This window comes from Sus scrofa, chromosome 7, assembly GCF_000003025.6.
Source record: "Sus scrofa isolate TJ Tabasco breed Duroc chromosome 7, Sscrofa11.1, whole genome shotgun sequence".
NCBI classification, from domain to species: domain Eukaryota; kingdom Metazoa; phylum Chordata; class Mammalia; order Artiodactyla; family Suidae; genus Sus; species Sus scrofa.
In genome coordinates, this window is record NC_010449.5 from 88,455,363 (window position 1) to 88,470,610 (window position 15,248).

At 36.7% G+C, this 15,248-nt stretch overlaps 1 protein-coding gene across 1 annotated transcript in view; it reads right to left on the minus strand.

Annotated features, from left to right (window-relative positions):
- LOC100522152 (coiled-coil domain-containing protein 170-like) overlaps nt 1–10,240 on the minus strand; it is a 49,658-nt gene extending 39,418 nt beyond the window's left edge. The window contains exons 1-2 of the mRNA XM_021100072.1: nt 9,277–10,240; nt 715–843 (exon numbers count right to left, since the gene is read on the minus strand). Of these exons, the coding sequence (XP_020955731.1) occupies nt 715–843; nt 9,277–9,414 (267 nt within the window). The 5' untranslated portion in view covers nt 9,415–10,240. The remainder of the gene's footprint in view (nt 1–714; nt 844–9,276) is intronic.

The following is a 15,248-nucleotide window of genomic DNA, read 5'->3' on the forward strand; positions in this document are numbered from 1 at the left end:
ACAAATTAATACAAACACTGTAGATAGATTCCTCATTCAAAAGGCTGGTCGATGTCCCACAATATAAGCATTCAAAACATTTTACTTAAAGGTAACTGTAGAGGCAATACAGACATAAACAGCCACATCATATGACCTTTTATAATGACAATGACCTTTGGGATTCCAACCCTGGTTACCTATTTCTTGCCACAAATATTCTAGAGGATACTTGGGTTCAATTAAAGAACTGCTACAAGCACTCTCTAGTTCATCACAAGGTGTCAAGGGAAAAGTCAAGGCATTTCCTATGAATGTGGTTTCTTTCTCATCTGTTGATGTTATTCAGATGCTTCATTAAGTATTTAATAAGACTAGTAGATATTTACCATTTGCTGCCATACTGGAAGTGGAAATTCATCTTTTCCACTGAAAAATGCTTAATGCATGTAATTATTATTACATATATTTTGAGTATGGCAGTTACTAAGCAATGTTCTAACATTACAGCATTCAGCAGTAACTCAAAGCACTATGTGCCATCTTCGAAGGGATTTCTCTGGCAAAAGATGGATTTGGGTCTATATTACTGCCCCTCAGCGATAAGAGGATCCAACATTGGGGTAAAAAGCAAAACTGCGTTCAGATAATACTTCGAGCATTTTACCAGAATGTTTCTCTTTCTACAGAGGAAATAAGTTCCCATAGTGCCTTATTTTCAGGTAACCCATATACCTCAGCTAAAAGATTCTTGTTTTTCACCAACAAGCCAGCAAGGTCAGGACGGACTGGGTCAGTTGCCCTTCTGTTGTATGCGAGTGTGTTCCTGCTGGGAACCACTTCAAGAGGTGGATCAAAACAAGCCTACAAAGAGAAATTTCATATTAATTAACTAAACATGTACCCTATAAATAAAAACTCACAAAATTTTAGCCCACACAAAAAGTAATTATCTCTAAATAGAAAATATTCATGTGGAGGGGACATCCTAAAAAATGAAACAGGTCTCAAAAAAATGTAACCTAAAAGGTTACCTTACATCTTTCTAAAAATTCTTACCTGGCAATTCATAACAGCAGCCATGAGTAAATACAGCACATCTAATAAACATAATTTCTGAGAGTAAAGAAATTCAAGAAAACACACATAAAATGCCTGGAGAAATTTTAATTCACATCTAATAAAACCTTTATGGAACCTCAACTATTATAAGGTCATTGATGAAAGATTTACCAGTATTTGTGTTTTTTTTTTAATTACAAATGAATTCCTATACATTATATCATCGTGCAGATTGATTTTTTTTTTTTAATCTGATTTCGGGAGTTCCCATTGTGGCTGAACAGGTTAAGAATTCAATTAGTATCCATGAGGATGAGGGTTTGATCCTTGGCCTTGCTCAGTAAAGGATCTGGCATTGCCATAAGTTTCAGTGTAGGTCAGAGACATGGCTTGGATCTGGTGTTGCTGTGGCTATGGTGAAGGCCAGTAGCTGCAGCTCTGATTCATCCCCTAGCTTGGAAACTTCCATATGTCAGAGCTGTGCCCTAAGAATGGAAAAAAAAAAAAAATCTGATTTCAACAAAGCAATATGAATTTCATGTTTTTTTCACACCTATACATAGGGTAAAAATCAGGGAGATTTACCCGTATTACAACATCTCCACCAATTGTCAAGAGAGTGTGAAATGTTCTCAATTTTTAGTAGCCTAACTGGTTAAGAACAAAGTTTATATGATTCAAGTGAAACCAAGAAAAATACATTAACTTAAATCTCTAAAAAGCGTATAAATGCATCACATGGTGTTTAATGCGTTAAAGGAACAAAATATATTTTTATAAATTTATCAGGTTTTAGAATTTTATGCTTACCAAGATGCTAGGAATATAGACCTGCACAAGAGAATATAAAATAACTATGTTTAAATGTTTAGAAATCAAGAACTTTGAAAATACGACTAAGTCACAAGAGACCACAAAAAATAAACATATTGGAAAAGCAACCAAATAAGACTTTTAGAAATGAAAAGTGTCATAATTTTAATTTGAAAATCAAATGGATACATTAAAAAGCAAATTAGACCTAACTGAAGAGTGAGCAAAGCTAAATATGAAGGTAATTATCAAGCATATAGAAAAAAAGAAATGGTGAAAGAGTTTAAATGCAGAAAGAGGAGATCTCATCGTGGCTCAGGGGGTTAAGAACCTGACAAGTATCCAGGAGGACGCGGGTTTGATCCCTGGTCACTCTCAGTGGGTTAAGGATCTGGTGTTGCCGTGAGCTGTAGTATAGGTTGTAGATGCGGCTCAGTTCCCGGGTTGCTCTGGAAACAGCAGCTGCAGCTCTGAGCCTGGGAACCTCCATATGCTGCAGGTGTGGCCCTAAAAAAGAAAAAAAATAAATAAATGCAGAAAGAATAAAATGAGGTCTATCATGTCTCTATTTGGAGTCCAATAAGTCTGTATTTTAGAGAATGGAGAAGAGGCATTATCTGAAGATATAATATTTGAGAATTTTAGAGAGTTGTTGAAAGATACCAATCTAAGTAATCTAGCAAATCCTAAGAAAAGTAAATAAAAAGAATTTCTTTACCAACACACTTATTTATGAAACTTCAGAACATTAACTAAAGAAACCTAAAAAGTGGATAATAGAAAGGACAGATAATTACAAAGAAATAGCAATTGGACTGGTGAGTGACTTCTCAACAGTAACAAAAGCTGGGAAAAAGCAAAATGATATCTGTAATGTACTAAGAAAAATATATAATATATTATCTGTCATTGAGTCTAAGAAGCACAAATTTTCACTTCTCTGCAACTGGGATGCATCTTAAAGTTGATGCCAATTAGTACCATGAATAGGTTAGATGAAAACATACTTTCAAATTTCAAAACAGTGGATAAAATAGTTATTCTCTGTAGTTTCCACTGTGGTGCAGTGGGTTAAGAATTCGACTACAGCAGCTCGGGTCACTGCGGAGGTGCAAGCTTGATCTCCGGTCCAGCAAAGTGAGTTAAAGGATCCAGCACTGCTGCAGCTGCAGCTCGTATTCCATCCCTGGCCTGGCAACTTCTGTATGCCATGGGTATGGCCAAGAAAAATAGTATTTCTTCAAATTAAGACATAAGGTAACTGCCACCTAGAATTTTATACTGAATTAAATGTTTTAAGATTAAGAGTAGGAGTTGCTGTCATGACACAGAAGAAACGAATCCAATTAGGAATCATGAGGTTTCGGGTTCGATCCCTGGCCTTGCTCAGTGGGTTAAGGATCTGGGGTTACCGTGAGCTGTGGTGTACGTCACAGACGTGGTTTGGATATGGTGTTGCTGTGGCTGTGGTTGTGGCTGTGGCTGTGGCTGGCAGCTGTAGCTCCGATTGGACCCCTAGCCTGGGAACCTCCATATGCCACAGGTGTGGCCCTAAAAAGACAAAAGACCAAAAAAAAAAAAAAAGATTATGAGTAAAATAAAAACATTTTAAACAAAAAAAATGAATTTGCCACCAAAAGAAAATTCTAAAGGATGCATTTCACATAGAAAAAAAATGAACTCACAAAGTCTGAGATACAAGAATAGTGAACAAAAACAATAGCAAAAATAATGTGGATATATTTATATAAGCATTAGTGAATTAATGAATTAATTAATTTTCTTTTTTGGCCACACCCATGGCACATGGAAGTTCCTGGGCCAGGGATCAAATCTGAGCTGGAGCTGAGACTTATGCCACAGCTGCGGCAATGCTGGATCCTTAAGCCACTGCACTGGACAGAGGACTGAACTCATGCCTCCCAGAGAGAAGCTGGATCATTAACCCGCTGTACTACAGCAGGAACTCCATACATAAGCATTAATTTAGCTAGTGTGATTCATGGAATTGAAAATATAAAGAACACAACCAATGCAGGACAAAATACAAATGCAGCATATACACTGAGAGGAGAAAAATAGTTTAAAGCACTATAAAATATTCAGATATCTCAAGATTTCATATGTCACAGATTTCAGCTAACTTTGCCAAGTATATACATTAAAATAGCTAATATAACTACTAAAATAAGTCATTCAGCATATAACATATAAACTAGTAGAAAAGGAAAAAATGGAATGAGAAAAAAAGAAACAAATGCAACATAGAGAGTTCCCTGCTGAGTAGTTAGGACTCAGCACTTTCACATTTGTGGCTCAGATTCAATCCCAAGTCACATCAAGCTGCTGCACACCATGGCCAAAGGAAGAAAGAAAGAAAAAGAAATGCAACACAACAAACCCAAAACAGTTTTTGGCATGTTAGAAGGAGTGAAAAGGAAACAAAAATGAGACAAATAGAGTGCACATATGATGACAGAAATATACCCAGATAATCAGTAATATCAATAAATATGAGTTCCTGTTTCGGCTCAGTGGGTTAAGAGCCAGATATAGTGTCTGTGAGGATGCAAGTTTGATCCTTGGCCTTGCTCAGTGAGCTAAGAATCTGGCATTGCTGCAAACTACGGCATAAGTCACAGATGTGGTTCAGATCTGGTGTTGCTGTGGCTGTGGCTGTGGCCTCAGCTGCAGTTCCAATTCAACCACTAGCCTGGGAACTTCTATATGCCACAGGTGGGGCCATAAAAAGAAAAAGTATATATATATGGACTAAACTTTGCAGTTAGAAGCAACAATTATCAATATTATTTTAAAAAGCAAAAAACTGAAAACAACCCACAAGTCAAATAAGAGATTAATGGATAAATAACTTATGGTATATTTATATAATAGGCTACTCCAAAACGATGGAAATTATTAAGTAATTGTACATAGATCAACATAAATCCTACGAAGCAAAAGCAGTAATGAAAAGACAGACGCAGTATAATTTCATAAAATAAACTTCTAAAAGAGATAAAATTAATATTTATTAAGGATACATACATGAGTGATAAAACTAGGAAGAGAAGCAAGAGAATGATTGACACAAAACTCAAAATATCTTCTATTTTGAAGTTTAGGTGGCAATAAAAGGATTCAGTTAGTAAGGGACACACAGGAAGCTTTTAAGATCCTGGCGGGTTTTATGAAACTAAGTGGTTGGTTCATAGATATTTATTTTACTACCTAATCTGTATGCATACATTTTAGAGTTCTTTTCTATGTATGATTTTTTTTTTTTTTTTTTGCCACACTCGCAGCATGTGAAAGTTCTCGGTTCAGGGATTGAACCAGTGCCACAGCAGTGACAATCCCAGATCCTTTAACCACTAGGCCACCAAGGACCTCTATTATGTCATATTTTTAAAAATCCACACACAAAATTACAGATTTTAAAAGATGCATATAAAATCACACATCTTAAAAGATGCATATATATTCAAAGACATACATCAAACATATTAGACTGAGATGAGATAGAAATGGAGATGATGGAAAAAAAACAAAGCTAGAGGGGCCTTGCACAGAAAGATGATACTGTACCATGAAGTAAGCATGATTAAACTGACACTGTAAAACAAAAGAGCAAGTTGATTAAAATGTGCTAAATTAAATGTTTTACTTAGAATATCACAGTATCACTAAGATTTCAGATACCAATAATAAAAAGAAAAAAGCTATTATATTCAGTTAAGCTTTTAATTTATAAAAATAAGATCTATTCAACCTGCAATTAACTTTTGTAGACAAATTCATTCAAATATCACTTGAAAACTTTTCTTATTTCATACTTTAGAAAATATAAACAAGGAGGTATGCTGTATAAGGATACTCAGCTGCAGCTTGCTTATATAAGAAAAAATTAAAATGTATAAAAACCAATGTATTAATATGACTTGTAATGGAATTCTGCGCAGTAGTGTTTAAAATATGGGCATAACAAAAAAATATGGACATATTACTATACATTTACTTCAAAATAATTACCTCTGAAAAGACAAAAAAAAAAGTTCCAGCGTGGTCCAATATACTTTCACATAGATTTGTAATGGCAGCTGCCCTAAATCCCTCATCTTTCAGCATCCCAGACCCTGGCTCACTTCCCATACAATCCAGTAAGACGACAAACACTCAGCAGCAGAGGCTCCAAGGCCTGTCCCAGTGCTAGGAGTGGCAAAGATTCTCACTGGTTGATGTCTGATTCTACTGTTAAATTTATTTGTTATCATTCATCCCCAGAGTGGAGAATGGGATCAGACATTGTAAAACCTTCAATTTTATAAGTGAAGGTTGCTTTTCTTCTTTTTATGGCTGCACCCATGGCATATGGAAGTTTCTGGGCCAGGGACTGAATTTGAGCTATAACTGCGAACTACACCACAGCTGTAGCAACGCTGGATTCTTTAACCCACCGTGCTGGGTGAGGGATTGAATCCACACCTCCATAGCTACCCAAGCTGCTACAGTCAGGTTCTTAACCCACTGCACCACAGCAGGGACTCCTCAAGTTTTATTTCTTAAAAGAACAAGTGAAACAAATTTGGAGAGAAATGTCAAATTTAAATCTGTGTGGTAGGTATGTGGTATTATATTAGTCTGTATTTTTCTGCATATTAAATACAAAAACTAAAATGTACAAATATAATCCAACTGAATTTTTTTTATTTAAAAAAATTTTTTTGGCCATTCCAACAGCATGTAGAAGTTCCGAGGCCAGGGATCAAATCCATGCCACAACAGCAATCCAGGCTGCTGCAGTGACTATGACAGATCCTTAAGCCATCGCACCACAAAGAAACTCCCAACTGACTTTTCCTTTTTTTTGCTTTTTAGGGCCATACCTGCAGCATATGGAAGTTCCCAAGCTAGGTGTTGAATTAGAGCTACAGCTGCCCGCCTACACCACAGCCACAGCAACTGCCAGATCCGAATCATGTCTGTGACCTACACCACAGCTCATGGCAACACCAGATCCTTAACCCACTGAGCAAGGCCAGGGGTCAAACGTGAATCCTCATGGATACTAGTTGGGTTCGTACCCACAGAGCCACAGCTCTCCCAACTGACTTTTTAAATCACAAAATATAAGGACACTATAAGAGGACAAGAGAAATTTTATGGTGCTGTGTTATAATTCAGTTTGGATTTTAATATATATTGGTTCCAAAGAAAACATAAAATAGTAAACTTACTTGTTGCAAACTCAAGCTTTTCTTCAATAATTGATTTAAAATAAATTTTATAGGAGTTTCCATCATGGTTCAGCGGAAACAAATCTGACTAGTATCCATGAAGACTCAAGTTCAATCCCTGGCCTCACTCACTGGGTTAAGGATCTGGCATTGCCATGAGCTGTGGAGTAGGCCAGCATTTACAGCTCTGATTAGACCCCTAGCCTGGGAAGCTCCATATGCCACGGGTGCAGCCCTAAAAAAAGACCCAAAAAAAGTGTTTATAGCTAAATGAAGACATGTTTAAAATAAGATTATAATTACTTTATTAATACAAACTTTATAATTTTATAACCTACAACATTTATTTTTATGGTGTTATATTTTGTGAAAAATCGCAAAATAATTTTTTAGATTCCTAGAGGGATTTATGATCATTTATGTACTTGAAAGGAGTTAAAGATTGTCCTACACTGTCCTTTTGGACTGTATCATTTTTATTTCTTTTTCCCATCTTTATAGAGATATAATTGAAAATGAAAATTATATATATAAAGTGTGTGACAATGTTTTGATATATGTATACATTGTAAAATAATCTTCACAATCAAGATAATATATCCATCACTTCACACAGTTACCATTTTTTCTTTTTTTGTGATATGAACAGTTAAGATCTACCCTCTTAACAAGTTTCAAATATTCGGTAAATATTGTAAACTACAGTCACACTGGTGAATATTAGATCTCCAGAACTTATTCATCTTGCATACCTAAAACTTTGTACCCTTCCCTTTGACCAACATCGTCCCATTTTTCTCTTCCCTCCGCTTCTGTAAGTTTGACTGTTTTAGATTTTTACATATAAGTGAAATCATGTAGTATTTGTCTGTCTCTGTCTGGCTTATTTCACTTACTATAATGTCCTCCAGGTTCATCTATGTTGTTAAAGACAGCAGGATTTCCTTCTTTTTAAAGGCTAATATTCTATTCTATATATATATGTATATATAGAATATTATATTATATATATACATACACATGTATCACATTTTCTTTTTCCATTCATCAGTTGATTTATTTACTTTGGGGCATGCCTGCAGCTTGTGGAATTTCCCAGGCCAGGAATCAAACTCATACCACAGCAGTGACCCATGACACTGCAGTGACAACACTAGATCCTCAACCCACTGTGCCATAAGGGAACTCTTGACTTACTTACTTTTAATATAATACATTTCCTTTCCTAGCAAAGAAACTAGGCTGGTCAGTATCATTTAAAGCCAAGTGGGGGAGTTCCCGTCGTGGCTCAGTGGTTAACGAATCCGACTAGGAACCATGAGGTTGCGGGTTCGGTCCCTGCCCTTGCTCAGTGGGTTAACAATCCGGCATTGCCGTGAGCTGTGGTGTAGGTTGCAGACGTGGCTCGGATCCCGCGTTGCTGTGGCTCTAGCGTAGGCCGGTGGCTCCAGCTCCAATTCGACCCCTAGCCTGGGAACCTCCATATGCCGTAGGAGCGGCCCAAAGAAATAGCAAAAAGACAAAAAAATAAAAATAAAAATAAAAAATAAAGCCAAGTGGGAAGGAAATAAACCATTACCCTAAGCCTCCATCCTGACTCCCAGCTCAGACTTCATCTCCTAGGAGCTACAAGCTAAAGACTAGGTGGATCTGTTTAGTGGTCTTAAAAATATCAGTGGAAGGGACAGGATCTAATCAAAGAAGGTATTTAATTTCCATAAAGAGTTTCATTAGGGTCTGGCCCTAATAAAACAAGGCTGTATACCAAGGGGGTAATATGGTACAATAGAAATGTGATGGGAATCAGACAAGTGGCCTCTCTCCAGTGTTCAGTTTCCTAATTTGCAAAATGATGGGGTTGGATCAAAATAATTCAGAGGCCTGTTGCAGACTATTTTTATATTGTTTCAGAACCACCAAAAAAGGCAAAAATAAGTAAAATCCACTTTGAAGTTTCATTAAATTCAGATGTTTCACTGCTCCTTGTTCTAGAGTTGAGATAGGGATTGAAAGAAGTGAGAGATCATTTGACCTTACAGCTTACATTATTCTTTACCAAAGGGTGCTAGCACAAGCAAGTGGGAAAATAGAAATGAACTCTCCTAAGCTCGCACTTGTGCAAGAGATTGTTTTACTTCTTCCTCCTGAGAATGGGGAAAAAAGTATATGCCAGAGTACAACTCACCTTTGGGCTATTTTTCTGAGATGTGTGAGCTGACAGATGTCTGACTTCCGATGGCTTTGCCTTGTGGGGCCCTTTGCTTTGGCCAGCAGCAAGCCTTCCTTGATTTGAGTTGTTTAAGAACTGGAGAGGGCCTGACATGCTGGAGATAAAAGAGCATGAAACAGATCTAGTAATGGTGAACCAAGGGTATTCCAAGGGGAGTCTGCATAGAGTGGTCAGGAAGAGATGCTGAGGTCTGCCCAGTGTCAACAACAATGCCTTTGGGAAGGTTCCATTTTAGATACTTACAGTTTAGCCATACCTTAGAAAGAGCTGCCCACTGAACCTGTTGCTTGGAGACAAGGCAGATCTAGTTTATAAAGATAGCATCAAAACATTATGTAAACTATAACTGGTTGAAACAGCCTGCTGATAGACATACATGCACTTATAATATCATATTTACATGCTATTTGTGAATCATATCTTTAGATGCCTGACTTGAAAATTTCTTTCATTTTCAATTTCTAAATCTATCAGAAATGCTTACTATATACCTCAAGATTCAGCCAGAAGATAAATTCTAAAATGAGTTAATAATATAGCATGTGATAGCTCAGAGTGCTCTTTCTGTCCCAGAGGAACAATAAATATAATCTCACATTACAATTTTTAAAAATTAAATTTCCCAAGAACTCAATACTGCCTTAAATACATTTTCCCCACCCAATTCAATTCCATATATTACCTTTCTTTTCCAGAATGAAGATAGAAGAAATAGAGGATGGACATCTTACAAATTAATGCCTATATGTTTTATTAAGCGATAAGATAAAGATTTCTTAAGATCAGAGAATGTATTTAGGGGGAAAATAAGTGGCATTTAAAAACTATGGACTTCCCGTCGTGGCGCAGTGGTTAACGAATCCAAATAGGAACCATGAGGTTGTGGGTTCGGTCCCTGCCCTTGCTCAGCTGGTTAGGGATCCGGCGTTGCCGTGAGCTGTGGTGTAGGTTGCAGACGCGGCTTGGATCCTGCGTTGCTGTGGCTCTGGCGTAGGCTGGTGGCTGCAGCTCCGATTCAACCCCTAGCCTGGGAACCTCCAAATGCCGCGGGAGCGGCCCAAGAAATAGCAAAAATAAAAATAAAAAATAAAAACTGTGCACTGGTGGAGCTGCACAAAAATAAGGAATGTGTTTCCTTTGCAGGTGGTCTTCCAGAATATAGAACAATCCCAGAATAAGAGAACTTTTTATAAGAGAAGAAAGAAAAAATCTGGAGGGTGTGATCTGAAGAACATGGAGCAGAAAGTATGAAGACTTGGTTTTCATTCTAGATTCATTCTAGATTTATTGATATTGAAGACAATTATTAAGGAACAAATATCTTGAATGAAATTTTAGTCTTTCCTCATTTTAATTTTTCGATACTTAAAATCATTACTACATCAATTCTTTTTGTAAGAACCATTATTTTTATTATATAATAAAAATATAATAGGAGTCTCAAGTAAAAAACAAATAAAATATAGCAAAATAAGAGCCTTAAAGAACTACTACTTAAGTTTTGGTGAATCGAAAAGGGAGAGTAAACTGCTCCTCAGTCCTGGAGCAAGAATGATAGTGGAGACAAAGGTCTTTTTAAGAATTTTATCCTCTACTTCTATTTCCTTAAAATTTTATGAATCTTATGCTCTATTAAAAACAACTTCTGAGTTTTATTCATATTGCCTCTAAGAAACAGGCAAAAATATATTGTGGTCCAAAAATATATCCCCAGAAGCATAAACTGATCCTACAGTATCTCAAGTACCACCTCCTTCTTTGATTTATATAAAGTTAGGGTAATCGCTCCCTCCTAATTCTTTTGTGAGTGTGTGTGTCTTTTTTTTTTTTTTTTTTTTAGGGCCACGCCCACAGCACATGGAGGTTCCCAGGCTAGGGGTCTAATCCAAGCCTTAGCTGCCAGCCTACGCTCAGCCGCAGCAGTTCCAGGTCTGAGCCGCATCTGCAACCTACACCACAGCTCATGGCTTAACCCACTGAGCGAGGCCAGGGGTTGAACCTGCGTCCTCATGGATACTAGTCAGATTCATGTCCGCTGAGCCACAATGGGAATTCCATTCTCTCCTCCTAATTCTTATAGATGTAAGATCTATACTTTTCTTTTGATTGTTATTTCACTCGATATTGTATTACGTAAAAATCTTACCTCTCCTACTACATCAAAGGTTTATTAAAAAAGTGCATTCTATTTCTGTTTTATATCTTATCATCCCACACTAGGCACAAAAAATACAGACTGGGAGTTCCCGTCGTGGCGCAGTGGTTAACGAATCCGACTAGGAACCATGAGGTTGTGGGTTCGGTCCCTGCCCTTGCTCAGTGGGTTAAGGATCCAGTGTTGCCCTGAGCTGTGGTGTAGGTTGCAGACGCAGCTCGGATCCCAAGTTGCTGTGGCTCTAGAGTAGGCTGGTGGCTACGGCTCCGATTCAACCCCTAGCCTGGGAACCTCCATATGCCGCAGGAGCGGCCCAAGAAACAGCAAAAAGACAAAAAAAAAATACAGACTGAACAACTAAAGAACCCAATAGAGGGGGAAAAAAACTTTAAATAGAACAACTTTCTAACAAATAGAAAGTTAACTTATATGGGTGATAGTACTGTTTTCCCAAATTTACCTTACACAAATATAATAAAAAATATAATAGGAGTACAAAGTAAAAAATAGACAAAATATAGCAATACGACACAATTATTCTGTGACTTTAGGTTTGTACATAATACTCACATTAGAAAGATATAGCATGCTATGCTTCATTCAGTGGAAAGTAAAAGCCATACATTTTTATCATATCAGGCACAAGAGAAAATTCCAAATCCAAGATCAGTTCCTTGAAGAAACCTGAATTATCCAATATGAATGGCTGCCCAGCACAATTATCAAAAGAATGTTTGCACATCAAAGCAGCTGTTGCTAGGTGAACGCATCACAGAGGTCCAGGGAAGGGTAAAGAGACCTCCTAAAGTGATGAAGTAAGGCCTATGGGTCTTTATTTCCCTAATTAATGATGTGAAAACAAAGTGGCTTCATCAAGCAGGAGTGAACTTAGAAACTCTTAGGAAAGTGATCTCACTGAAAGTAAATATTCTAACAAATGTGAAACTCATATTTGGGGGTTTTCTTTTGTGAAATTCTTGGAATAGTTCTAATTTTTGTATTTCAGTATCTATCCTTACCATGGGAGAAGTACTTTGACAGGAGAAAAATACTGATTCCATCTCATATTCCTAAAGCAAAAGATGATTTGTCTGAAAAACTAGTATTCTAATGCTAAAAAACATGACTCTATTATGTATTCTTTTTTTTTTTTTTTACAGCTGCATCTGCAGCATATGGAAGTTCCCAGGTTAGAATTCAAATCAGCTGCAGTTGCCAGCCTACGCTACAGCCGCAGCAATTCTGGATTGGAGCGGCCAACTGAGACCCATGCCGCGGCTTGCGACAAGGCTGGATCCCTAAGCCACTGAGCCAGGCCAGGGATCAAACCTGCACCCTCACAGATACTATGCCAGGTTCTTAACGTGCTGAGCCATATCAGGAACTCCTATGATGTATTGTCAGTACCAGAATCACTAGAATCATACTTCAAATATCACCTAATCTAGTGGCTTTCAACCCTGCCCACCCAATAGATTCTCAAAGACAACTTAAAAAAATACTGATACCCTGGAAGTTCCCGTGTGGAGCAGCAAGTTAAAGATCCAGCATTGCTACAGCTGTTGTCCAGGCCACAACAGCAGTGCAGTTTCAATCCCTGCCCTGGAAATTTCCATACGCTGCTGATGTAGTCAAAAAAAGAAAAAAAAAATTACTGATACCCTGACAACTACCCCAAGTTCTGACTGAATTGGTCTACAGTGCAGTGTAAGCATACATATTTTTTAAAAGTTACACAGGTAATTCTAGCTTCACTTTAGGGTTTAGAACAACTGTCCCATTTATATCTGATAAAAATGAGGCAGTGATAAAATAAGTGGTAGTCATAGGAATAAGAATAACAGCTAATAATTAAAGCAGGAAAATAATTTTTTTCCTCTAAAACTAGATTTTAAAATTACATCCCCAAGCAGCAGAAGCACAAATATGAAAAAGACAGGAAATTTCTTATGAAGCATAAGTTCTGGTGGGAAAACAAAAAGGTAGTAAATAAGTATAAATAAAATCACTTTAGTAGTGATAAATACTGTGAATAAAATAGGCTAATATGATAGCAGTGAGGATGTGAGGACCAATTTTTGATAATGTAATCAAAGAAGGCCTGTTTTGGCTATATTAACACAAACATATGTATTTTATTGGATAAGCTAACTTTATCATTTAACAATGTGTGAAAGCTATCTTATAGTAGATCTATAGATATATACCATTGTTCCTTTAACAACTTCAGCCATCCTGATGGAGATTTTGTTTTTTACTATTGAAACTGATGTTGTGAAGAACAGTTTTATACATACATCTTTGTGTATATGTGTAATTATTACTCTAGAATAAATTCCTAGAAGTGGAATTATAAGATCAAAGAAAGCACATATTTAAGGTTTTGATAGATATTATCTAAGAACCCTCAAAATTTTTGTAAAAATGGAATTTCTGCAGAAAGGATACACAGTTTTTCAAGCAATTGTCAGTAACAGCATTTGTTTAAAAATATTTTAGCTTTCTAGTCTCTGTGAAATGATCAGTTCTCAGTCTTTGACCAATCTGTGATATATTTGACAGAATTAGTTACCTCTTTTCCTCTGAAACACTTTTTTCACTTGTTTTCTAAGGCTGCTTGCTCTCCAAGTTTTTCTCATAACACATTGGACTCTTCAATTTCCTTCCTGGTTCCTCTTCATCTCCTTGGATTCTAAACATTGAAGTGTCCTACCCATCGATCTTCTGTCTTTTCTCTAAGCTCATTCCCTTCATGGGCGTCCATCTAAGCTCATGGGTTTAAATACTGTATCTCATTTATACGAATATCACTTGGACATGTGGATGTCTAAGAGGCATCGAAAACACTTAAAATCTTTTTTCAACTGCATTATTTTCAATAATGCAACACCATCTTTTCAGCTGTTCAAGCCAAATCCCTGTATTTTTTTTTTTTTTCCTATGCCATTTCTCTCTACATTTAGTTTTCTGCTCAACTCAGGTTGCTCAGCACCTCTCTGAAACAACACTCTCCTGCCTCCCACCATCATTCCATCCTCTCAGTTTGCCTATTAAAAAAAAAAATAGTATGTTTCAAATTAAAGTACACATTTAATTAATCTCTGACTCTCCTACCAGAATATTGGCAGAGGGCAGTAATTTCTTGGTTCACCATGGTATCTCTAGCACCTAGAGTAGGGTCTTTTGATGTTGACACAGTAGCCATTCAATAATTATTTGCTCGAATGAATGAACTGTACAGGTCACACATAGATATTGTAGTTGAAAACCAGGTTGGTAAAATGGAAAAGGCAACACATTCGAGATATCCAGGTTTGGTCCGTATTCTAGGCACAGGTATGCAGCTTTGGATAAGTTATCTTTCAAAGTCTATTTCTCCATCTCTAAATCAGGGTTTCTGCCATCTTCCTCAGCAAACAAGACAGCTAGTCAATATTTGGTAGTTTAAGCCACAAAAGTTTCACTATCTGTAATCTACCAGGAACATCTGCTTCGATCTTCCTCTTAATTTCAGCTGCACAGGTATAACAATGTGAAGGTATGTGTTCAGGGATCCTTATATTTTTAAGTTATTATACAGTTGGCCCTCTGTCTTTGGGTTCAACCAATCCTGGGTCAAAAACATTTTTTAAAATCCAGAAAAAAAATTCCAGGAAAAATCCAAAAAAAAAAAAAAAAAAAAAAAAAAAAAAAAAAAAAAAAAAAAAAAAAAAAAAAGCAAAACTTGTATTTGCTGCACACCAACACCTATTTAAACAGCATTTACACTGCA